Source organism: Scomber japonicus, chromosome 7 (assembly GCF_027409825.1).
Source record: "Scomber japonicus isolate fScoJap1 chromosome 7, fScoJap1.pri, whole genome shotgun sequence".
Classification (NCBI taxonomy): Eukaryota; Metazoa; Chordata; class Actinopteri; order Scombriformes; family Scombridae; genus Scomber; species Scomber japonicus.
This window is the reverse complement of record NC_070584.1, coordinates 2,868,573-2,895,458: the sequence shown is the minus strand read 5'-3', so window position 1 is coordinate 2,895,458 and position 26,886 is coordinate 2,868,573. Positions and strand designations below refer to the sequence as shown.

General features: G+C 38.7%; 1 protein-coding gene across 2 annotated transcripts in view; it reads left to right on the top strand.

The window, feature by feature from the left end:
• ctns (cystinosin, lysosomal cystine transporter) overlaps window positions 1-25,759 on the top strand; it is a 73,194-nt gene extending 47,435 nt beyond the window's left edge. Inside the window, exons 4-11 of one of the 2 annotated variants that reach the window (XM_053321768.1) lie at window positions 7,935-8,025; window positions 8,959-9,062; window positions 11,074-11,211; window positions 15,334-15,433; window positions 17,995-18,114; window positions 23,814-23,984; window positions 24,412-24,529; window positions 25,318-25,759. In XM_053321768.1, coding sequence (XP_053177743.1) covers window positions 7,935-8,025; window positions 8,959-9,062; window positions 11,074-11,211; window positions 15,334-15,433; window positions 17,995-18,114; window positions 23,814-23,984; window positions 24,412-24,529; window positions 25,318-25,430 — 955 coding nt within the window. In that variant the 3' untranslated portion in view covers window positions 25,431-25,759. Of the gene's footprint in view, window positions 1-7,934; window positions 8,026-8,958; window positions 9,063-11,073; window positions 11,212-15,333; window positions 15,434-17,994; window positions 18,115-23,813; window positions 23,985-24,411; window positions 24,530-25,217 lie in introns of both variants that reach the window. The other variant, XM_053321767.1, reaches the window with a different exon arrangement.
• The last annotated feature ends 1,127 nt before the right edge of the window (window positions 25,760-26,886 follow it).

The following is a 26,886-nucleotide window of genomic DNA, read 5'->3' as shown; positions in this document are numbered from 1 at the left end:
CATGGAGATCTCAAAACGCTTAAAGTAGTTTGACAGTCAGAGTCCGCAGAATCAACACAAAAACAATTAAATATCCAAAAAAGTATCCAAAAAAAAGGCTGGTGGCAAGCGACAATAGTGAGGTTGATGTTAAAACTATTGTGAACTGTTCGTCGCTTCTCCATCTGTGTTTTTACAAAACAACGCCAGTGTCCTCTCTGCTCCGTTACCAATCTGCAGTGACTTTCATCCTATGAACTACTGTCAGAGTTTCTCCTCTCTTGCTTTGTGTGCTTTTTGGGTTTGGCTTCCCTTCCATAATCCTTTTCTCCAGCTTATCCTCTTCCACAGGTCTGAGCTTCACAGGACCACCTTTGTCCCTGAAGTTCCTCACAAATACTCTACACCCTGTTTGTAGTTCTTGTGGTCGTACTATCTCTTTGCACTGTTTCATTCCCTGTGAGGTGTCTGTGATTCCAGCCTGTACGCCTCATTCATCTGCCTTCTCCACTTACTGGTATACTCACTGTGAGAAGTGCTCTGGTCATATATACAGTGGGGAGAACAAGTATTTGATATACTGCCGATTTTGCAGGTTTTCTCACTTACAAAGCATGTAGAAGTCTGTAATTTTTATCATAGGTACTCTTCCACTGTGAGTGACAAAAATCCAGAAAATCACATTGTATGATTTTTAAGTAATTAATTTGCATTTTATTGCATGACATAAGTATTTGATACATCAGAAAAAACAGAACATAATATTTGGTACAGAAACCTTTGTTTGCAATTACAGAGATCAGACGTTTCCTGTAGTTCTTGATCATGTTTGCACACACTGCAGCAGGGATTTTGGCCCACTCCTCCTTACAGTTCTTCTCCAGATCCTTCAGGTTTCAGGGCTGTTGCTGGGCAATACGAACTTTCAGCTCCATCCAAAGATTTTCTATTGGGTTCAGGTCTGGAGAATGGCTAGGCTACTCCAGGACCTTGAGATGCTTCTTACAGAGCCACTCCTTAGTTGCCCTGGCTGCGTGTTTTGGGTCGTTGTCATGCTGGAAGACCCAGCCACAACCCATCTTCAATGCTCTTACTGAGGGAAAGAGGTTGTTGGCCAAGATCTCGCGATACATGGCCCCATCCATCCTCCCCTCAATACGGTGCTGTCGTCCTGTCCCCTTTGCAGAAAAGCATCCCCAAAGAATGATGTTTCCACCTCCATGCTTCACGTTTGGGATGGCGTTCTTGGGGTTGTACTCATCCTTCTTCTTCCTCCAAACACGGCGAGTGGAGTGTAGACCAAAAAGCTCTATTTTTGTCTCATCAGACCACATGACCTTCTCCCATTCCTCCTCTGAATCATCCAGATGGTCATTGGCAAACTTCAGACGGGCCTGGACATGTGCTGGCTTGAGCAAGGGGACCTTGCATGCGCTGCAGGATTTTAATCCATGACGGCGTAGTGTGTTACTAATGGTTTTCTTTGAGGCTGTGGTCCCAGCATTCTTCAGGTCATTGACCAGGTCCTGCTGTGTATTCTGGGCTGATCCCTGACCTTCCTTATGATCATTGATGCCCCACGAGGTGAGATCTTGCATGGAGCCCCAGACCAAGGGAGATTGACCGTCATCTTGAACGTCTTCCATTTTCTTTTTTTTCTTTTTTTTTAATGCACACTTTTTTTTTGAAGTTTAACACACAAATAATACAGGCAGGGAGAGATCAATTCACTCAATCAGATAACCATCTAGGTCAGAAATATGCTCCCTTTTGTAAGTGAGTGTAGTATGAAAACAAAACGAACAAAACAAAAACAACAAAGACCACCACACTGATACTTCTCAATAGATAAACACAATAAATCATTGACAGCACTACATTATCAAGGCAACCATTAGCCTAACTTACAGACAGCCAGTCAGTAAAAGGGTGCCAAGTAAACATAAATTGATCCAGTTTGTCGGGAGTATATCACCCTCTCGTAGGCAGCTAGCTGTGCCATTGTTGTAGTCCATGGGGGGTATGTTTTCCTCCAGTGTCTTGGTAGTATCCGTTTAGCTGTTGTTAGAGCCAAAATAATCCATCTTTTCTCAAAGCACGAAAAGTCATTGTCCTGAAGCTCAGTGGTCGATCCCAAGATAGCCAGTTTTGCAGAGATTTGGAAACTTTTGTGCAAGACTTCAAATATAATCTGATGAATGTTATTCCACCAGTCCTTAAGTGCTGGGCATGTCCAGAGTATATGTAGTATAGAAGCACCACTCCCATCACATCTCCAGCAAGAGTCTGCTGGTATTAAGTTCCATTTATAAAGTTGTTGTGGCGTCCGATGCCATCTATGTATTATTTTCAGTTGAATAAACCTATTACCCATTTCTTTGTATATTGTATTAATGTTATCTAAACATGATTTCCAATCCTCAGGAGATATGTCTATGGCCAGGTCCCCTGCTCAGTGTTTCTTAACCTTGAGCAAAGGGTCACATAGTTGTTCCTGTAATAAATTATTGATCTTAGGAGTAATGCCCTTACCTGAACTCGATCTAATCAGCAGTTCTTCAATTGGGCTACCCGTAGGGCAGGTAAGCGGACCGCCTAACCATTGAGACAGGGTGCTTTGCATTTGGACATACCTCCAGTATTGATTATGTGGCAATTTGTATCTACTATTTGGTATAGTAGTTTATTAAAGCTTAAAAAGTGCTTAGTATTGCTATCAAATAGATGTAAAATATAGATTATCCCTGCTTTCTGCCAAATCGCCCAACTGTTTTGTTTCCAATTAGAATTCGCTTGTTATTCCAGAGAGGTGCATGAGGGGATTTGAAAAAGTCCCAACGGCCTGCTCTGTGTAGTTTATGCCACATTAATTTAGTGTTAGCGATAATAGGGTTATCCTTCTGTAATGGCAATTTCGTACAGAATATCTCAGACCAAGGGGACAGCCCTCCACTTGCTTCGGCCTCTATTTGGAACCACCCTGGCTTATCTCCTGTCTTGTCATTAGGTAACCACGTTTTTATGTGTTTCATATTAAAAGCCCAGCAGTACCATCTGAAGTTGGGAAGAGAAAATCCCCCTCTTTTTGTGTGGGCCTGTCATTTCTTTATTCCTAAACAGTGGTGTGAATTGCCCCAGAGAAAGTCTAAAATAAGGGTGTCAAAGTCTCTAAAGTAGGACTCGGGAATATTCAGAGGAAGGTGAGATAGTATGTAGTAGATCACCGGTGCAGACATCATTTTAATAGTGTATTTTTCCCCACTGCGAAAGGTGGGTTTTAGTCCACCTGCCAAAATCCAATTTCATCTTCCAAAACATTGGGTTAATATTCTCTCGAACCATATCTTTATAATCAGGAGTTATTTGAATGCCTAAATATTTGATGCCATTCGAGGCCCAGTGAAATTTCCACCTATTTAAGAGGGTAGATGGGCAATAGCCTGATGAAGGCATGGCCTCAGATTTATCCCAATTGATACGATATCCAGATAGCAATGTGAACTCCAATACAGTTCAATAGAGTGGGTATGGATTTCTCTGGTTGTGTAAGTAGTACTAACATATCGCCTGTGTATAGTGAAAGTTTGTGATGACTACTGCCCAATGTGATCCCATGTATATCTGAATTATTCCTCAGTTTCTGCGCTAGAGGCTCCAAGGCAAGCACGGATAAGCCTGGACTTAAGGGGCAACCTTGCCTTGTGGACCTATGTAGCTGGAATGGATTAGATATAAGACCATTAGTTAAAACGCAAGCATAGGGAGTATTATATAAAGTTTTGATCCATGTAATAAAATTTTGCCCAAAGCCAAATCTTTCAAGTGTTTCAAAAAGATAAGTCCATTCGATGCAATCAAAAGCCTTAGCGGCGTCACATGACAAAGCAATTGTCGGATTGGGGGAGTCGTATACTAATCATTGTAAATTGACAAGCCGTCTAATATTATTGGAGCTATATCGATTTGGGATGAAGCCTGATTGGTTCTTGTGAATTATACTTCCAATGATTTTTGACAAACGATTTGCTAATATCTTTGCTAAAATCTTTTGATCACAGTTGAGTAAGGAAATAGGTCGATAGCCACTAGGGTCTAAATCATCTTTCCCTTTTTTGTGAATTAAAGATATAACTGCAGTGTGCATAGACTGTGGTAAGGAGCCTGCTTTAAATGCATCAGAGTAAATCTCGAGCAACATAGGGCTGATAATATCTTCAAATGTTCTATAAAAATCAGCAGGCAGTCCATTTAGCCTGGGAGATTTATTTGGTGGCATGCTTCTGGCTGCTTGAGAGATCTCCTCTAGTTTCATTGGTGCTTCTAAAAGGTCTCTGTCTATGTCAGTTAATTGTGGGAGATTAAGATCAGCAAAAAAACTATCAAACTTCTGTTTATCTAAATCACCTTGTGATGAATAAAGAGTATTATAAAAAGATCTAAAACTTTCATTTATCTGTTTAGAGGAGGTAGAGATATGGCCATCTGGTTGTCATGTGCCAGGTATATGGTTCATACTGTTCTGTTGCTTTAAGCGGTAGGCCAGTAGGCGACCAGGCCTTTCACCCATTTCCCAGTATGCCTGTTTGGTTCGAAACAAGACATATTCGGTTCTTTTATGGTATAGTTTATTTAATTGAAATTTAGTGGCAATTATTTTGTTAAGTGTGGATCTGTCCTTGGTCCGAGAATATGAGACTTCAAGCGTTTTACGTTCACTCTCTAATCTGTTGGATTCCTCGTTAGCTAATCTCTTTTTGAAGGAGGCATAAGACATAATTCTCCCTCTCCAATAAGCTTTCAAAGTATCCCACCAAATAGAAATGGGGCTATCCTGCTTACTATTTGTTTCCTCAAAAAGTGATGTTTCATTGCGTATCATCTCGAGGAATGAGTTATCTTTCAGTAGGGATACATTTAGGCGCCATCTCCGACTTTTAGGTGTCTGTGAAAATTTTGTTAGGCAGAGGAAAACCGGGGCATGATCTGAAATGATTATATTACCTATATCCGAACTAAGAGAAAAATCAACTAATGATTGAGAAATTAAAAAATAGTCAATCCTTGTGTAGACATTGTGGGGAGAAGAAAAAAACGAGTAATCTCTACCGTCTGGATGCATTAACCTCCAAATATCTTTTAAACCTAAATCAGTGGCAAGCTGTCTGATGGCAGCTGCTGAACTGCTTTCTGTATTGCATCTAGGTAATGATCTGTCAAGATCTTGATCTAGTATTTGGTTAAAATCTCCACCTACTATTATCTGCATATCACAGAGGTCCAAGAGAAGTTGTGAAAAAAGTCTGGCTTATCAAAATTAGGTGCGTAGATATTACAAAGAGCAATTGGCGTATCCAGTAGTACACTATCACATATCGATCATCGGAGTCTGTTAACACATCTGTCTTATTATCAGAATGGAAACCCCTCTGCTTTTGCATTTCCTGGGCTTGAGAAGACCCCCCCCCCCCCCCATGAGCACCTTAATTTCAAGGATTCCTTCATATTTAGATGCGTTTCCTGAACGAAGGCTATATCAACTTTAGACGATTTCAAATATGTCAGGATTTTCTTTTTCTTAATTACATCGTTAAGGCCCTTAAGGTTCCAGCTGGCAATTTTCAAATCAGTTGTGCTAGCCATGGAGTAGTAAAGCATACATAAATCTTGTGTGTGTTACCAAAAAAGCACAGAGTGGTGGCAAACAAATAATAGACATAAAAAACAAACTATGTACAAACCCAGTCACATTTAAAAGACCGGGATATAAACATGAAAACCAAGTCATAAACTCAGTAAAACTAGGAAACCTGGAAATGTCACCCGAACCCGACTTTCCGTAAACCCAACACTTGCATAGGCCTATGTGTTTAGTCCCTTATCAGCTGTGTTAAATGGGGATTATCAAAACTTAAACAAAGCTCCTTATTAATTGTGTAAACAGATTTAAATGAGAAAAAGAGAAAAGAAACTTAAGAAAAGAAAAGCCTTAAATGCGGCCTTCTATTATAAGGTTAACCAAGAAAATTTGACTTACTGCTGCTGCCTAGGTTACGTGTAAATAGGTGGAGTATAATAAAACAGCAGAGGAAGTATTATCAGAGGGACAGGAAAAATTGAAAAAGTCAAAGAAAATTGACAGGCTCCACATCTTAGTGTCAGCATAACAATCATCACAATATAGTTGGGAGCCTGTCAGGGTTCTAAATATTTACCCCAGATTCTGTCTTAACTCAGCTCTCCTTTATAATCCTCTTCTTGACAAACTCTGATGCTTCTTCAGGGGAAGCGAAACGATGATGCGCTCCGTTATGTTTAATCTCCAAGGTGGCGGGGAAGCGGAGCATGTATTCAACTCCTCTATTCTTCAGATCAGTCTTAACTTGCTTGAAGGACACTCTCCGCTCCATGGTCTGCTTAGAGTAGTCCGGGAAAAACATGATCCTGGCTCCTTGCCACATGATCTGACCTTTCTCCCTGGCCGCTCGAAGTATCTCCTCTTTCACCTGGTAGCGTAGTATGTTGACCATCACGGGCCAGGGCCGGTCGCCCTCTCTCTGCTCTCGTCTCGGCGGGCCAGTGGGGACTCGATGTGCGCGCTGTATCTCCAGTGTCGGGAATCAATGCTCCAGCATGGTTGGGATTTCTTGTTGTAAAAACTGAATCATGTCCTTCCCTTCTTTTAGCTCCGGTATGCCCAGGATTTTGATATTGCAGCGTCGTCCTCTATTATCCAAATCCTCGACGCGCTTTTGGAGTTGTTGTATTTTCTCCTGGAAGACTTTGACATGCTGTTCGGATGTGTCAGCGGTGCTTTCCAGTGCGGCACGTCTTCCATTTTCTAATAATTGCGCCAACAGTTGTTGCCTTCTCACCAAGCTGCTTGCCTATTGTCCTGTATCCCATCCCAGCCTTGTGCAGGTCTACAATTTTATCCCTGATGTCCTTACACAGCTCTCTGGTCTTGGCCATTGTGGAGAGGTTGGAGTCTGTTTGATTGAGTGTGTGGACAGGTGTCTTTTATACAGGTAACGTGTTCAAACAGGTTCAGTTAATACAGATAATAAGTGGAGAACAGGAGGGCTTCTTAAAGGAAAAACTAAGAGGTCTGTGAGAACCGGAATTCTTACCGGTTGGTAGGTGATCAAATACTTATGTCATGCAATACAATGCAAATTAATTTAAAAATCATACAATGTGATTTTCTGGATTTTTTTTTTAGATTCCGTCTCTCACAGTTGAAGTGTACTTATGATAAAAATTACAGACTTCTACATGCTTTGTAAGTGGGAAAATCTGCAAACTCGGCAGTGTATCAAATAATTGTTTTCCCCACAGTATACACACATGCATACATAGATATATACATTTTGAGATGCTTCACTTGTCTGTCTGAAAATGTCCTTTTTCTATCTCTCCCATTTCGGTTCTGGCGTTAATTGATGGCATCATGGTGGTCTAAGGTTGTACTTTACAGTGCTTGGACTACATCTCAAATCCATGGCTATGCGGCGGTAACTCCAGCCATCATCAAAAAGGGCCTTTATTCGAACCCGTTGCTCACTCGTTAGCTCCTTCTTCACCTTAGCCATGTTCAAAGAGCAACATGTGCTTCAAGACTACTTCTAGAGGCTTTGAATTTATACCAATTGGTGGTGTAGCCTCAGTAAAAAAATCACTTAATGAGAAGGATAGGCCTTGTACATTCAAAAGAATCACACAGCTATGTCCTAAGACTCAAGTAATTTGGCTTCTTCTGTGAAGGAACATGATTGTGTGACCCTGACAGTGAAAAAGGCCTGCTTGGTTTTTATAAGGAAAATTACCTAAATCTCCTTATGATGGGTTTATAGAGCATAATGATAGATATTTCATTCGTGTTATGGGTGTTTTAATGGACAATTCAACAAAAACAACTGAAACCTCCTTTTTTCTTCTTTTATTTTGTCTTTCTCTAGCTCCACTTTCAACCAGTCAACTTTGATTCAGTTAAATGTAACCTACAGCTCCCAGTGGAACTACTCATCTGTCATCTCACTGCCTGAGCAGGTAACACATGAAACCAAAACAAAGGGGCAAAAGTGCATTGAGCAGAAACATACTTTTTCTTGGTAAGATGGTCGGATGCTGGATTCAGTGTGTTAGAGTGGGGGACATAGAAGGCTCACCAATTTACAACACAGACACCCAGCAACGAAAAAAAACAACCATGAACAATGAGAGCCCAACACACTAGACACAACACCACAACAGCACCAGGACACAAGCTTCAGATTTGTATTTGTGGTTAGGAAAAAGTCATAACAGCAATGGGTTTGAAGATCCATCAAGGTAAGAAAAGGTGCCTGGGAAAGTAGATATAGGCGTCACATTGCCCAGGATGCTTCTTAAGCAGCCTGTCAACTCAGTCAAGTGAAGCACAGCAACGGGACACAAATCAAAGTTTTCAAAGTTTCCGCTTCCCTGTCACTGAGGAGGTTAATACTAGCACAGAGATGCTGATAGGGGGACCCACCGAACCACGAAGACTTCTCATAGGTAAGAAGATGGGTGACATGATCTACCACTATGGAGAGTGTTTTGGCATGAGCGAAAGGAAAAATGGAAAGGCATTCCCAGCACCAGCCAAGTCCGTTCAGTGTTCTTCAAGAGATAGAGACTTATCAAAGATTAAGCCACTGATGGAGAGAGAAAAGGTCTCATTCTACTCAAAGCAGACATGAAGACATCATATCAATGTTATCTATCCTATCTATCCGTCCGTCCAATGATGGATCATTGCAAATAAATGTTTATCTCTGTGTCTTTTTATCTACGTATAATTTTATTGGCTGATACAGCTCTATCAGAATTTTTTTATACCTAATATTGGTATCGGCATTAGCCCCAAGAATCCTGTAGTTCTCTTTTTTTTTAACCAGAAAGAGAATAAGTAGATTACTAAAATTTTATTTTGCTTATATTGTTCTTGGTGTTGTTTAGGTGTTGCTGCCAGCAGAGGCAACCTCAGTCAGCTTCAATGTGACAGCCAATGATGTTGGTCAGGTAACCACATACCTGTATTGCAACAACTCAGACCTTAACAGGTGAGTACAGATGCAGCACTGACAGTCTGATTAAATTCACCTCCTTTTTAGTCATTCCTTTGAGTCCAGAATGACTATACAAATCACTTTATTTGCTAAGTACAATAAAAAGAAATGAAGAGTGATTTGTTGACAGTAGTAGTAGTAGTAGTAGTAGTTCTACCACAATACAGAAAATATTTATATTCATATTTACTCACAAACTAAAATAACAACACTACAATGGACAGTTACAAATAAATCATTCCTAAGATAAAACTATTAAAACTAAACCTAAAATATGGCAAAAGAGCTGGATTATGTATCATGTAAAAAAAAAAAAAAAAAAAAAAGTCGTCAGATAAAAAGTCGAGTCTATGAAATGTGTTTTGAAGAAAGATTTAAATGCTGAAGCAATGTCAGCAGCCTGAAGGACATGCAAGGAGCCAGTTTAGCAAAAACCTGATCACCTTTTGACCTCAACCTGGACCCTGGAACAGCTAAAAGGCATAACCCTGCAGATCTGACAGGTCTATTTGAAAAGTAAGTAGTTAAGAACTCACTGATGTGCTCAGGTACCTGACCATGTACAGTGTTGTGAGTGAACAATAGATTTAAAAATGGATTAAAAAAGAAATTGGTCAGCTAAAACTGGGGTGATGGTAACTCTGTATGACTGCAGAGTAATGCACCGTCTCCAACATTAAGGTGGGAACGAAAGCATGTTTAGATTCATTACTCGTCCGCTTTGGATTTTAGAAGCCCTCAAAGGTCAAGTGCCCAAAAACCCAAATTTACCATGCACATCAGGTCTGGCCAGAAATTTCATGAAATGGAAAAATTAACCTCAAAAGTGCCAAAATGTGCGCTCTAGCACCACCTAGAAAGACTAAAACGGCCACTACACCTGATAGGAATGATGTAGAAGGATCAAACTAAAACTTAATTATTTGTCTTATCAAGACCTACCAATCACGTGCTGACAACCCTGACCTAAATCAAACAGGAAGTGAACAACTTGCCTTTAAATGTATGATTATCGTCGATTTTTCAGGCTTTTCAAAATATATACATTATTCCTGCATACTTTCAGCTATACAGACTCCATTCAAAAGTCAAAATGTAGCTGCAAGTCTCATCTATAGATGTATGTAATTTGGTGTAATCTGTGTGTAATTCTGTTTCATTGCAGTAGATAATGAAGTCCAGCAGTCATCTAGATTAATTTGTGCTCTGCAGTCATCCTGATTCATTTGTGGTCGTAGTGTGCCACCCAGTGGAGAAAACTTGTAATGATTCATGATACCTGATAAGGAAAAGGTGCCTTCAGTTTTCTGTTTCTGGTTCAAGTTTATTGACTGCATTATGTTTTTAGATATCTGTGCAGTCTGTCAACTATTTCACTGACATTGCTGTCAAAGTCTAGATCAAACCAAAGTACAAGAGCATGAACTACAAACATATCTACAGGTTTCACTGGAAATAAGTTCCTGTTTGACTCATCGAAGTGTTGGCAGTTCATTTCAGTTGCTCAGTCTAAATGGAGAGAGAGAGAGAGAGAGAGAGAGAGAGAGAGAGAGAGAGAGAGAGAGAGAGAGAGAGAGAGAGAGAGAGAGAGAGAGAGAGAGAGAGAGAGAGAGAGAGAGAGAGAGAGAGAGAGAGAGAGAGAGAGAGAGAGAGAGAGAGAGAGAGAGAGAGAGAGAGAGAGAGAGAGAGAGATGTCCGATAAAAGCCTCTAAATGCCCCTAACGGAAACTTTTCCGCTTTGCCACGGCCCGACATGCAAAAGGGGACGAGGTCCCGCCCAATGCTGCTTGCAGTTTTAATTACAGGCTATGCTTAGAATGACATTCATGGGTCAACCAGAACACCTGGGTATAGTTGATAGTTTATTACTAATGTATTTTATATACTGCATGCTGCAATTACATGAGCATACTCCTTAACAGCCTTTCTTGAGTGTAAGTGTAAGGACTGCTACTTTGTAAAAAATGATAGTATCTGTCTGTAAACCTCATCCTCTTTCCAACAGTTTGCCTGTCAGGATCCGCTTTATGGTTGTCCATAGCAATGTCCTGTCAGTAATCGGTGAGGTGATTGGCTGGATATACTTTCTGGCCTGGTCGGTGTCCTTCTATCCACAAGCCTTGGAAAACTGGAAGAGGAAAAGGTAGTGTTCACCTGGTCTCTGCCCTTTTTCTTCATTCATCTAGGGGTTTCTTGAATGTTTTGCTCAATTGAGTTATACCATATGAAATCATATGCATGCACTCAAATCTACTCTTGCTTAAACTTAAACTGATTTGTCATTGAATTTTAATTTTCAAACTACATGATGGTAGCACCGGAAATGTGAAATATATATATATATTTATTATGGAATGCCGTTCAGGAAATTAATATTTGAATATATTGAATGAAACTCTGAATATATTGAATGAACCTTGAATATGAATATATATATATATATATATATATATACAGGGGTAGACAATAAGGAAAATTTGAGGGCCAGTGGCTTTTGCAGATCACTGGCCTGACTATTGTAACCACTGGCCCAGGTCAACGTCAGGTATAGATCCCAATAATCATGAAAAAGAACAATTCAGTAAATGGCTTTTCTTTCTTCAGCACATAATAGGCTGTGTGGAACATGTTTTCCATTTGTTTTTTGAACCCTGCTGCCATTTCACTATTGACATGCACACAAGCTAACACAGGAGATGTTACATTCTCTGCCTACTTCTTTTTAAAGCAGTTTTGGTGTGCGATGCTCTTTTCATGAGGGTCAAAGCCAGTAGCCCGCTCTGCTACATGGCCCTTGTAGAGTGGAGAACTCCTCAAATAAACAAGCAAGAAATAAAATAATTTTTACTGCTCATCCTTTGTAAATATATGAAACTAGCCACTCTACATTTCTATAAAGCAAGTGTCTATCGTTAATTGCCTGTTAAAATAATTGCATCCAGGGCTTTAAATTAACTTTTTGATCTACTAGCCAAGTGGCTAGTAGATCAAAAAAGTTACTAGCCAACCAGATTTTTTACTAGCCAAAACCAAAAACGTTGCTTTACTATTGTATTTGTATTTCATAGGAGTGTGACGATACACTCAGCTCACGAGACGAGGCACGATATTGGGTTTACGAGATCAAGACGAGACTTTAACTGTATTTTTAAGAAAACTTCAATGAGGAAATAAATGACTGTTCTTTTATTTGAAATTCACAAAATGGAATTGAAATGTTTTAACTAATCATCTTATAATGAATCACTTCAGTTCTACTTTCTAAATATATAATTATCCTATGCAGTTTGCAGCACTGTAAAAGGTTTCCCCATATAGATATTTTATATATTGATAATTTTGATATTAATGGAAATAACAACCATAAATACCTAAGTTAGATAAATCACAAATACTAAAAAGTAAATTATAAAGAGTAGAAACAATTCTAATATATAAATATAAATTAAATAAAGAATCTAATTCTCACAAATTATAACATAAAATAAAATAAATATAAAATAAATAAAACAACACAGAAATAAAAGTAAATTGCACAAATCCTGTATCACATAAATACACAAGTAGAACAAAATATAAATAGTGTTATAATTTGGTAGTGTGACTAATTTTACTTTTGGCATCATTAGGCTTCCATGGCTGCGCTAGATTCCTCCGCTGCTCCTACCTCAGGCTCTCAGTGTAGAGACCTGAGGTCAACCTGCTGCTCTCCTCATCTCATACTTCTGACTGAGATCTTCTCAACAGGTAGAAGCTGTAACAAGCTTAATGATCCACGAAATACACGGTATCAGCAGCTGCACTGAGCGGCCGCGCGCGTTCTGCGGGAGCGAGCAAGGTGTGTTTACGTCCCACGGAGAGCACAGTCTGGTTGCATTGACGGCTGTCTTTGATCGGGATCACGTAAAGTATTAGCGGTATAGTTACCGAGATGATTTAACAGAAATCATCGCAAAACATTGGAACCACGGGGAATTAATGTGAAGTTAGATTTTTTTTACTTGTTTTTCTTTTGTTTGTTTTTTTTAATCAAGGGCATTATTTTTACTGGCACCATCGGGCCAGTGGTTGGAGCGTTCTGGTGGCCCTGACGGTTTTAAAAGTACGTCGGGCCACCGGGCCATTTATATTGTCGACCCCTGATATATATATATATATAATGTGCGTGTATATAATGTGCGTGTATATGTGAAACTCTGAATATATTGAATGAACTCTTTTTTGAGAACGGGTTTCTCAAGCCAGGTGGCACATTAGACCAGGGGCTCATCTCCTGTTTCCAAATGCATCACAAACTGCTTGAGAAAGCTGTTCTACTATGATAATTGGTGATGAAAATAAATCATGTTCAATAAGATGTACTTGTGTTTACTAAATGTTTATTCAGTTAAACATGACTTTTGAAATGTAGGCCTACATAAGAGGTCGTGATGAACTGTTTACAGTCAGTAGCTTTGTGTCAATCAGTCCAAGCTCTATTTCTCCTTTGTACCACCAGTCACTCAGGCAGACCAGCTTGTTCACATTTTCTGGTGACAAACTACATATCCGCGCTAAAATATTGTAACGAACTGGGCATGTCACTGTTTTGTGTTTTATAAATTTGAGAGTTTAAGCCAGATTCTGTTCTGTTCAGTTAAAGTGCTAGTTTTTCCGAGTGTCTGTGAACGCATCTTGAGAGTGAGCCTTGCAGCTAGCGTGTAAGTGTGTTTGTTGTTGTTAGCCTCTGCATAAGAAGACGGCAGCACGTGTGTGGCTAGCAGTGTTGGGCACGTTACTTTTAAAAAGTAATTAGTTATAGTTAGAGTTACTTCTCCCAAAAAGTAACTGAGTTAGTAACTGAATTACTCCATTATAAAAGTAACTAGTTACCAGGGAAAGTAACTATTGCGTTACTTTAAAAAATAATAATTTTTAAAAAAAGTATAAATATGTCTGTGTTTTTGGCCACAAGTTTTGTAGTCGCGTGTGCCATTGAGAGATGCTTCATTAGGTTAGAGTTGCTTGTAACGGACGTGGACAAATACTTCGCTCTGATACATAATGTACATTTCACATGTATGTTCCTGCCTCTTACCTCAAGGAGATTAAAGTAGTGTCTGTAAAAAACGCAACCTTTTCCTCCAAACTCGCCATTGCTGCAGCTTCTGCTAGTTTGTGTGTGTGAGGCTGCTGTGTGCATGTGTCGTGCATGTGTAAACACTGCCTCTGATTGGCTTACCATGAAATCTTACTCTGCCTTAACCAATCATCATCACGGTTGTCCCGCCCCTCCCTTCTCCCGTTCCCCTCTCCAAAAAAAAAAAAAAAGGCTTTGCAGCTTTTGTGGCTGAGAGCAAAGTTGGATGAGAACAGGTTCGCTGAGTAGATTAGCTTCAATTTGTAACGTGCCTCATTTAATTAAGTAACGTAACGGCTTTGTAACGATGGAAATAGTAATTAGTTACATTACCCGTTACTGAAAAAAGTAACGCCGTTAGTAACCAGTGATGGGGAAAAAGTTACTTTTTTCCCCATCACTGGTGGCTAGTGAGCTACTGATGTTAGGTTTTTGTTGTTTTGGCGTTGGCTACGGGCCACAATAGGCTGTGTAACAGTCAAGAATAAAAAGCCAGCTAAACCGGCTAACATCTCGGCGTGTGGTTATTGAGGGACGTTACAATATCAAGGTGAAAGTCATCATAGCTTGCCTAGTATAGACCCAGCTCCCAACCCAACTTTGAGAATAGATTAACGGCGATATTTTTTTTATCGCCCGATAAGAGTCTCACGTTAACGCAGCACGTCATTTTTGCTGCCGCATCTGCATGGGTTATAATACAAGATGGTGCCAGTGCCTTGATGACGTCAGTCAAGTTTCGTTCAATATATTCAGAGTTTCATATATATATATATATTTGTATATATATTTATTCAAGGTTCATTCAATATATTCAGAGTTTCGTTCAATATATACAAATATTAATTTCCTGAACAGCATGCCATAATATACACACACACACACATATATATATATATATATATATATATATATATATATATATACACACAGATCTTTGCATAGTCTTTGATTGTGCTGTAAATAACTGTGTTTTACAAATACCTTCCAAATATATTTCCTGTGACTTTCAATAGATTTCTGCTTCACATACATATTCTAATTGGACCACATTGGAATACAAGTGGCCTCAGACTCAGTTTCCAGATGTGGATGTAAGAAAAATAAACTGACTCAGATTAATGATATTACTATCTTTGCTTTCAGTGTTGTAGGTCTCAACTTTGACTTCCTGGCTCTCAACCTTACTGGCTTCATCGCTTACAGTGTCTTCAATATAGGGTTGTTCTGGGTGCCTGATATAAAGGTAACTTCACCCTTCACCCAAGGTCACCCATGATTAGTACTATTTTCTACTTTCTCAAGTGAAATTCTAAATCACTGGAGTACCACTGCAGTACAGTTGTGTTCCGCTACCAAGAGTGAAACACAATTGCAGCTCTATGGGCAGCTACAGAACAGGATTTGTCTCTGAGCCTTGCATTACAATTCAGACAAAATGGAAAATTTAGGCCAGGAATGAATAATAATAAAAGTTAATAACACATATTTCAATTTTCAATTAAAAAGCTATATTAAAAATAAAGCCTACATCTGTCATGCCACCTGTCCTTTTTGGCAATGTTAAAGCCATCTGACAATAATTTTGTTAAATAACATATGTTTGTCTATATATTTGAATTATTGCAACACAGTGTAGCCACAGACAGTTTGGGGCATTGCTTGTTCATGAATTCATATTTTCATGAGGAATTTGGACCATTCACTGGATGGATGAATGTTGCCTTTGTTTAGAACTACAGTGGGCTTTAAGGGGTTAAATTATATTGGACAGATATGCATAAAGTCAAATAAAATCACAACATTTCATATTTTGTACAAATCCATCTTCGACCCATAGGCATCAACATACAATTTGTATCTACCCTATTATACTTCTTCGACCTAAAAAGCTCTTTGGTTGCTTTGACCATATGTTTAGGATAGTTGTCCTGCTGAAAGATGAAATGTGCTCCAATACATTCTGTTACATTTGGCTGAATGTGAGGACACATAATGTTACTGTATACCTCTGCCTTAATCCTTTCGCTTCTGTCAGCAGTGACATAATCAATAAATGCCAGTGTGCTGAATGCATTGGCAGTAATACATGCCCACAGACAGATGAGGTGTCATGTTTTTTGGTTCCTTTTTTTCCACAATATGCTCTATCATTTTGCTAAAGTTTCATTTTAGTTTCATCAGTCCATAGAGCTTTGTTCTAGAATCCAGGGTTCTAGCACGGGTGGACTGTGCACAGGTAGCATGATCGGCAACTTACTCATGAGCAGTGGTGGACAGTAACAAAGTAAATTTACTTGAGTACTGTACTTAAGTACAGTTTTTGAGTATCTACCTTACTTGAGTATTATTTTTGGGAGATACTTTTACTTTCACTCCACTACATTTGAAGGACAAATATTGTACTTTTTACTCCACTACATTTCTATTGATGCTCTCGTTACTTGCTACTTTTGAGCTTACGTCAGCTGATTATTATCATTATTTTATTTTTTTTGTGCAAAATTCTGAGAAAAATAAACGTTCTGCTGATTTGCATATGGTTTGTCTTAGTCGTATTGCTGTACCTGTACTACGTCATGCCATACAAAGAAATGAAGAAACTCCCACCGAGCAGGTCTTATCTCAAACCCATGATTGAGATTTTTGTCACAAAAACTGATCACAGCCTACAAAAACTCGTCTTCCAACCTGAAGTATGTCGCAGTAAAGTAGCTACTAACGTTAGCTAGCTTAATGTTTGTTAAATTGCAGATGAACATTTTAAACGTAATTGTATGTGCTTGTAGTATCATAGTTGCCATTTTTAAACGGTTTAAAAATATGGCAACTGTTGCAGTGCAGTTGAATGATTAAGTTGACTTTCTGTTCATGTTTTTTATACAATTCATATCAAAGAGTCCAAGGTAGGGGTTAGGTGTACTGAAATGTAACGGTGTTCTGAGGCTTCTTGACTTTATGTGTTTATTTTTGAGCTATAAACATTTCTGAAGCAGAATCGCATCAGTGTATTGTATAATGACAATAAAGCTACTTTCCTGTATTTTCTGAGATATTTTTAAATACTTTTACTTAAGTAATTGTTTAAGCAAATACTTTAGTACTTTTACTTAAGTAATATTTTGACAAAGCTACTTTTACTTGTATTGGGGTAATATTTGACAATGAGTATCTGTACATTTACTCAAGTAGTGAAGTTGTGTACTCTGTCCACCTCTGCTCATGAGGCAGCTTGCCAAAAGATTTTGCACATGAGAAGCAGACTAAATTTGTTTGACTCATCTCATGGCAGGGTTATATAGCTTCACCACCTGAGTCCAGAAGCCCCGCCCTGCTGCTGCAGAGCAGAGCGACTCAATGATTGCTTGTTTATCAAAGTTTATTAATACTAAACATGTTAAGTGTCCAAATTGCTCCAAATTTGACACTGCACTTCCTTGGGTCCGTAGCAATATATCCACCAGATATGAAAATATCAACATATGTGAAGGACTTACATACAAACAGACCTAGAGTCCTCCTTTTATAGTTACATGAAACAACATAGCTGTCCAGGCTGCTGAGTAGCCAAGTGTCAAAATACTTAAGAACCCGTGGGCGCAATGTGTTATAAACTAACCCTAACCCTATATCTTACACACAGTTCTTGCAATATTGAAATAAACCTGCTCAAATTGAAACTGAGACTTGGTGCTTTGATTTATTGTCCATTATTTGATTTTAAATTAAATGTGCACATAGTATAATAAATACATAAAGACTGATCATGTTTGTTGTTTATTAAGTTGCTGTTTCTCTTCCCTGCAGGAGGGGTTTCTGAAGAAGAACCCTAATGGAATTAACCCTGTAAACGCTAATGATGTGTTCTTCAGTCTACATGCTTTCCTGCTCTGTGTGGTCTACATCAGCCAGGCTGCTGTATATGAGGTGTGTGGTTCTTGCGTTGAGAAACTTTTGAGAAAGTGAATGAACATATTCTTACCAAGAACATTACAATAAGCACCTATGAAATATATGTATGTAATGTATTCCAGTACATCAGCGCATACATTTTTATTTATTGCTGACATTGTCAGAAGGGTAATAATTGTACTTGTAAATGTTTGAGGTCATATTGTGTAATGAGGGTGTACTGGAGTGCATTTAATTAAGAGGTGTACATAATATTTTGCCCCCCTTGTATATGTCAATGGGGTGGACAAAATATTAGGAACACTTTTCAGTATAATACACTACTGTACTGTACTGTACCATGAAATACCAAGACTTAGAAACTGTAAACTTTTCAAAGTAATGCATCTATATTATTTATGTCTTATGATCATAACTAGTAGAGCAGTGTATACATGCCCTCCAGTGGGTTACCACTGTGGCTGTTGGGTCGCTATATGCAGTGAGTCTCGGCAAGTGTTTTCTCTGGCCAGCGTACCGCGGATGTTAAACTGGACCAAATGCACCTTTGGCCTGAGACTACAAGCCTACAGATGTCTTGCCATAAAAAGACAGCGGACTATCAGCAGGTAGAGAGTAAATTAACTAGTGTGAGCTACTGTGCACACAGTAATACTTTTATAAAACAGTGAGTTTTAAAATAACTGACCATTCAAAAAGGGAGAGCACTCGTTCAAGTTGTGACGATTTTGAGAACATAGCTGTTATCAAATCCAAGGCTAAATCATAACATGTTTTGGCACAGAGGAAGGCGAGATAAATGCTTGGTTTACGGTCAGATAGCTCATTCTGTGTGTTGCTGTGTATGATAACGATTTCCTCTGAGGTTTGGTCCTTTAATTTGGCTAACATATTGATGAGTCTGATTTGCCGTTTCTGCAGTAATTTTTCTGTTAGTCCAACATCAATACATTGAAGCTACTAAAAGATGTGTGTACAGGAATGTCATTGCTGCAGGTCTTGAGAATCTGGAAGATTAGCAATCTGTTTTTTAAGGCAGTGGGCTTCTTATAGTAATACAGTAGTATAGTAATAGTTAGTAGTACTTTTAAGCAGACATCAGATACCCTGGAGTGATTGGTGCTCATATTTGATCCCAAAGTATCTAAAAAGAAACTTAAAATGGATGAGAGCTTTTAGAGCTGCCAATTTGCATCTCTGTTATTTAGCCAGGTATGAATTTAATGATTTGGGTGCCTAGGCTAACTGAGTCAGGGGGTGTCTTTCATGCCTTTGTCTATTAGAGAATGTTGATATTGTTGGCAGTAGAAGAAGTAGTCCACTCAGCACTTTAAACTAATAATGCCACACCAAATATAAACTGTTAAAACTACATTAGAAAATATACTTAATGTATAAATATTATTGGCACAATGTAGAGGTAGAGCTCATTTGAACTACTTTTTATACTGCTGAATAGTTTAATCCATAGTAATGCAATATATTTAATTTGTTTATCAAATACTTTGTGTGTACAGTTTTAATCTGTAAAGTAACTAGTAACAAGCCAGATAAATGTAGAATGACAAGTTATTGTTTTCCTCTGAAATGGAAGGAACTGAATCCCTCCCAGTAGAAGTGAGTAGAAATTAACAGTTGCAATAAACGGAAATATTAAACTTAAGTTAATGTTCTTCATCAGAATCAGAATCAGAATAGCTTTATTTGTCACTATAACAAGTACAAATACAAGTACAGCGAAATTACAGCAATCACCCGTCCGTACATATACAACATACAATACATAACAAGACAGAACTGGATGACTGAGCAAGGACGGAGGGGAAAAGAGGGGAAAGAAAAACGAGGAGAGAGGGGGATAAAAAAAAGCAGCACCCAGACTGTGCTCTCTTGAGTACAGTGTGGGAACGGGAAAAAAAACCCCCAGCAACATGAGCACATATAAGCACATTTTACCACATTAAAAACACCAAAAAAAACTTTTGCACCGGGGTAGGGGGGAAAGGGAGAGGGAGATGTTCCAGTTCAGACAGGCAGCCAGCCGCGGCCGCAGCCATCTTCGGCACCGCCATCGGACCCCGCCTGTCGCACCGGGGGGTAAAAGCGGCGAAGGCGTGGGATGGGGGGGGGGAATGTAGTATATGTTCATGTGTGTAAGTGTCCATGGATGCGTGTGTGTACATAAGCCCGGAGAGTTTCTTCGTCCCGCTTCACAATCAGTGCCTCAGTTCGCAGGGTGTCATCGCGATAACGCAGCAAGTTGCCATGGAGACGTCCCTGATCGTGTCCCAGGCCGAGTCAACAATCAACAGGTGTCCATGAAGAAGGGAGGAAGGGAAAACAATACAGGGCTTCTCGCTGCAGCGATCTCATGGGGGAGTTGTTTTCAGCAGCGGCCTTGGCCAAGGCCGGTGCTGCGGAAGGCCGGAATGCAGATTAGATTATGATTGTTAAGGCGAGTAGTCGAATTTCAATAGACACGACTTACTCTCTTGTCCATTTCTGGTCTTCAGATCGATCCCTTTGCCCGCCAAAAGCCGAAAGCTTCTCCAAGATAATTCCCATGTTGCGATCTATGACCACATTCTGAGCACTAATAGCTCTGTCCATGTTTTCCATGTTGCGGTTCATAATTGCAGTCTGAGTGCTAACAGCTCTGCCCACTCCCTCAATCATGTCGGGCAGCTTCATGGAGATTTGCACTGCTGACACCGACCCCCGAATTCCCCGATACACCAGGGCAATGCCTAATCCAATCAGCAGATAGCCTGTTATCATGGTTCCGAATATGTAGACATCCTCGATGTCCTCAACGGAAAGAATCGCCAGGCACACGACCCTCCACCTCTCCCAGGAGTCCATCGTGTAGCCAGCGGCAAACATTCCATCAGGACAGACAGGTTCCCCCGAACCTAAGCTTCTCGTCGAGAAAATTCTGTCAATTGCGTTGAGAGACCAGTTGACCAATTCCATGATTTCAGATTTAGAGAGCAGTGCAGAGAGAGGCTCCAAGTTAAGACAAGACAGGACGAGACGTGAGAAGCAAAGCAGGGAAGATAAGGGAGAAGGAGAGAGAGGGAGAGATGCGACCGCCTTCGTTGAGAGCAGGAAGAACTACTACTGTTACATACCTGTAACAGTAGTAGTAAAAGTAAATGTGCTTGGCTACTTTTCATCTTATGGCATTAAAGAGGTTGATAATTTACATAACCGCAGTCACTTGCCGGGTTTTTCACTTATTACTATGTGAAATCTATTGGAGTATTATTTCTTCATATTAAGGTTAACGTATGTCACCACCACCTCTGCAGACTTGAACAGGGTATTGATGACCATCTTTTACATCAGGATGATTCACTTGAAGCAGTTGCATCATGTTAAGAAAATTCTCTTCAAGAAGGCACAGAATACTGGAATAGCCTGCTACTTTATAGAGAGAGAGAATTACACAGTTTGTGGAGGGACTTTCCTATAGTGGAAGCGGAGGGGTTTTCTTTTTTGGATGCCGTCCCAAAACTGCCTTATCTCCCCCATGCAGGCAACAAGAAACACCATGTATAGTGGAAAAGATAATGATAAGAATCACATGAGCTTTATGTCCTCGACTAATAAGGGCAGAATAACCTGTATTCTTTTAACAAAGCTATATAAACATTTTTCTTACATATCATATCTCCCTTCCCATCTTATTTGGAGAGGAAAGCAGCACTCAATCTGTTAAACTGTGTCAGTAGTAATTCAAGTTAAGAAACATTTCTCAATCAAACATTATGAAGAAATTCACATAATGAATAAAAGCGGAAGGCAGGAGTTTTGGGAGGATACATTACTCACCTATGGTGTCCAACCCAGACTCCCTTCTTATATTATTACTATGCTCCCATCATCTAACAAGTGAGTTGATGTGACAAGAAAACATTAGTGACTGTGGTGCTGCTAGTTGTTTCAGGGAGAGCAATAGAGAAGGAGATTAAATTTGGGAATTTTGGGGTGATTGCTTTATTCTAAATTTATTTTCTTTTTTGAGTCGAGTTGTAGTACAAAGAATTTCCTTAGCATTGTTGATTCTTGAATATTTTCTGTGTGAATGTGTGCAGAGGAAGTTTGTCAAAGAAGATATCTGTAACAACCAATTCAAGTCTCCTTCACTTATTTCTTGTTTTGAAATGTTTCTGTTTGTTTAATTTCTACAGTGCACTCACAAATCCACTGTGAGTCAAAATAATAGTTTGATATTCTACTTACTACGACTACTTATTAGTCCTTTGGTAGACAGCAATAATCTTCCTTTTACATAATTGAAATGTATTTTGTTATGCAAAGGTATATTTACAGTCCAACTCAATCCAATACAATCCAAAACAATATCAGACAAAATTTGATTCAATCCAAATAAAAGTTATTTAGGCTCAATACAGCCTTTTGCCATTTTACATCTGAAGTATACTTTAAAACACTGGGAGGCACACTTTGCCAACAATGATCTTATAAGTTATCTACAGTTTACTTGAACTTACCAACTAGAAATAAACCCAACTTATTACAAGTATCATTCTCAGAGCAAAAATAATTTACAATGATATACTGTACATTAATTGATTGATTGATTGATTGATTGATTGATTGATTGATTTTTTATTTACGTGTCTTGCACCAGAAGTGCCCAGCCCAAATGGGCTTACAGGACACTAAAACAAAAGAAGAAAAGCACAAATAATAACAAAACCAGATAACGCGATAACAGGCATTATAGAAACTAAACATATAGCTGCCTGACGCTTTTTCCAGGCTTCGGTTACATATTTAGCCAACTTAAAAACATTACAATTAAACAACCAGTCCGTTTGGATATCATCACAGCCCCAAATCATTTCAGGGTTTTTAACAGACATTTCAGTAAATAAAGGATTTCTCATTTCATCATACAAGGGACAGTATAAAAGAAAGTGTGATTAATTTTCAACTTCATTGAGTTCACATACTTCACATACCCCTTCGTCTTCCAACATATTTTTAAATCTACCGACTTCAAGGTTCAGGGGAAGGATTCCTGTTCTCAGCTGAGCCACTAAGGATCTTTGATTTCTTGATAAGTTTGCTTTAACATAAGGTTCAGGGCAATAATTATGTTTAATTTGAATATATGTTCGTAATTTGGGCTTTAATAAAATATCATTTAACCATTTTGTCTCAAATAAAGCAAATAGTTTCTCACTAAATGAGGCTATTGAACAAGTTAAATTATTACTGTACAAATACTGTAAACCAACCTCTTCAAATAAAGCAAATATTTCTTAAGCCCATGGAGAGCCGTTTAATTTACTCCAAATAAATTTAAGTCTTATAGAACCAGGAAGCCAACCCATGTCACCTTGAACAGCCAAAATCGGAGCAAACTTATGAACACCTAAAAAACAGCGAGCAGCTCTGTTCTCTATAGAATCTGCAGTTTTAGATTCCTTAAATCCCCAGACCCCTGAAGCATAATTTAATATGGGAGAAACACAAGCATCATAAAGTTGTGAATAGGTAGAATATCCAAGAGTTTTACATATCTTAAACTTACTAACCACAGACCCTAATGCCCTCCCAGATGAATTTGCTAACAACATTAAAATAACATTTGGACATTATCATATTACCATGTCATTACTATGTGATACCATAATACACAGTATCTTTGTGTAAATTAGTGTGTATTGTATCTCTTCCAGAGAGGGGGTCAGAAGGTCTCCTGGACGGCCCTGGTATTGTTGCTGATTGGCTGGACATTTGCCTTGGTCAGTTTGTTTCTTGCTGTAGCCAAACAGATCACCTGGTTGGATTACCTCTACTATTTCTCCTATATTAAACTGGCTGTCACTCTGATCAAATATGTGCCCCAGGTAAGCTATACACATACACGTGGAGAGACTTTTTTTAAAAAAGGAAACATGTGTAATGCATTGCACTACAATAGTCATGCAGCAGTTTTGTTAAAATGCTCAATATCGGACAGCTGTATGTTTTTAGATTGTAGTTAGGGTGTATTTAATTTTCCAAAAATATTAAAAACAATACAATACAGCAACAGCAACCCCCTTTTATTGAAAGACTATTTTATTGAATTGCATTACAAGTTTTATATATATTTACATATTTATTGTTACTCTAAATTTATCAATACAACATACTACACTGTACATAAACTGTATACAATCAGACTGTTTTAATAGTATTCCACAAATTCAGTCTAGTATCATATTTTATAGTATTTAAGTAAGTTATCACTGACAGATGGTTACAGTGTTGGTGGTTTCCTGCTCTTTCCAGGCATACATGAACTACAGAAGACAGAGTACTGAGGGGTGGAGTATTGGTAACGTATTGCTGGACTTCACTGGTGGAACCCTTAGTATTCTACAGATGATTTTACAGTCTTACAACAATGGTAAGTAGTGTGCTTTATCCTATTTTTTACTCAATGCTGTACTTTATCATTTGTAGCATTTAGGGCAGTCAGTTGACAAAATGGCTATAAATTTAAATCAAATTTAATAAAAAAAGGAGGTTTTCTATTTGGCAAAGAGTAATTGAGGTTCTGTGGTTGCATAAATACTTTGGCCTTGTGGCATGTAGGTCTAAAGAAGGCTAGTTAAAGATGCCTGAAAAGAATGATGTGGCTGTAGATATATTCTGGACCATTTTATATAACAGAAAACATTTAAATGTAGATTCTGGGTTTAAATGAGACAAAGTATAATGTTGTCTTAAAGATAAAGGAAAAACAGACCCCCCCCCCCCCATATATATGTATCCATGTGATGTGTTGCACAAATCATTTGAAGTTCAAGAGAAAATCTAATGACAAAATCACTAGAGACACAGTATGGGTGTTACAGTTACTGTAACATTACTGGGAAACTGGAAAGCCTGCAGAAACAACTTAGCTCTAGGTTTCTTTGATAGCACATAAAATGTTAGTGTTCTAAGTTACAAAGGAATCTCACAGAATTTTCAAATCCCCCCTTCTCACCCCCTTCCCCCAACAATTAACACGCATCAAATAGTATACAGTATTTGATTGACAGAGCATGTTGTTTGTACTAACTGTAACTGTAATCTGTGTCTCACCTTAGATGAGTGGAGGCTGATATTTGGTGATCCAACAAAGTTTGGTCTGGGTTTGTTCTCTGTGGTGTTTGACATCCTCTTCATGAGTCAACACTGTTTCTACAGACGTCCATCGCAGTATGAAGCTGTTCCAGAGCAACAGGAAGACTGATGGATTGGCTGTCTCAAACACACATTCACAAAGTAGTACTCCAGATAAACCAACAAGAGAAGTCTGAAGAAAAGCCATGGTGATAGTGATCTTTAACTTTCTTCTTGACATGTTACAGCAGATTTCTCCAGAGCAGATTTGATAAGTATTCAGCTGTTCTGACCTCCGTTTGCTATCTTTCAAAATATCTCAGGATCAGCGCTTACCTTTTCTACCTACTATATTAATATTTTGGTTGATTGGAAGAAAAATGTTGTAATTATGTCAATGCAAACAATCTATTAAATACATTATCACCTAATCATGTTTCAGCATTTTAGATTTACATCAGTATAACAGGCCAGAATTGGTGTACATTTTGGTGGATAAGTAAGAGTGAATTTCAGTAGAGAAATGTCAAAGATATTGTCAATGGCTTTTTTGCTGCAACTCGACCTGTCAATCCTGCAACTCAACCTGTCAATCCTGCAACTCGAAGTGTTGTCTTCACAGTTGAAACTGATAAATTCTTACTATGACCACTATGAAGCTGTGGTTGAAGCTGTTGTCCTGTGCCGCCTATCATGCAAGCTGTTGAGAAAACCGTAACTCCTGTCCACAAACCGAAAACACTGTGAGAGACACAGAAGCCGGCAGATTCTGACAATGTTTATTTCATTCAGATATTCCTTAAAATAGGTATTAGGGTCAATGGGGAGCGAGACAGGTATTGCTGCCGGTCTCTGCCGCAGCGCTATCAATAGGTAGCATTTTTATTTTTGACGGAGCCGTTTGTAACTCGCGACAAGCTCAACAGAGCAGATTGCACCAGACAGGAAGTCAGACACTGAATCGGCATAATAAAACTTCCGTCTTTCAAAATAAAACAACCCGTGCAGCCTCCCGATCGTATTTCAGCAACAAACATGAATAAAACAGACTCCATCTAGCTACGTAGCTACTGACACATGAGATAAGCACAAAACTCAAAGAAAATTACCGAATCAACCAAAATTGAGTTAGCAAAACCGGGCCATTTACAGTGGTGGAAAAAAGTTTTCGTACACCCTTAAAAGTTTACACAATCTCAAATATTATCATGAAATGTTTGTGGAAAAATCTTTTTTGTGTTTCAAAAGGTGTGGCTGCATTAGACAGACACAAACAAATACAAATGATATTGTTTTTGTTTATTGTTCACAAGAAAAACTTAACAAAACTAAATTCTTGACATTTTCCATATGTCAGTTCTCAACATTGTCGGTATCAAAATCAACAAATAACAGATAATGTGTTCAAAACTGAACAAAAAAATAAATAAACAATCACATCATCAAATTAATATTTAGTAGCCCTGCCATTAGCACGCAGTAGAGCTCTAATCCTGGCTGGCATGTTCTCCACAAGCCTTTCACACTGTTGAGGGGTAATCTTGTCCCATTCTTCTTGAATTACTGCTTTTAATTCTCCTAAATTATTCGGTTTACGCTTTGAAACAGACCTTTTGATAATCCATCACAGATTTTCAATGGGGTTCATGTCCA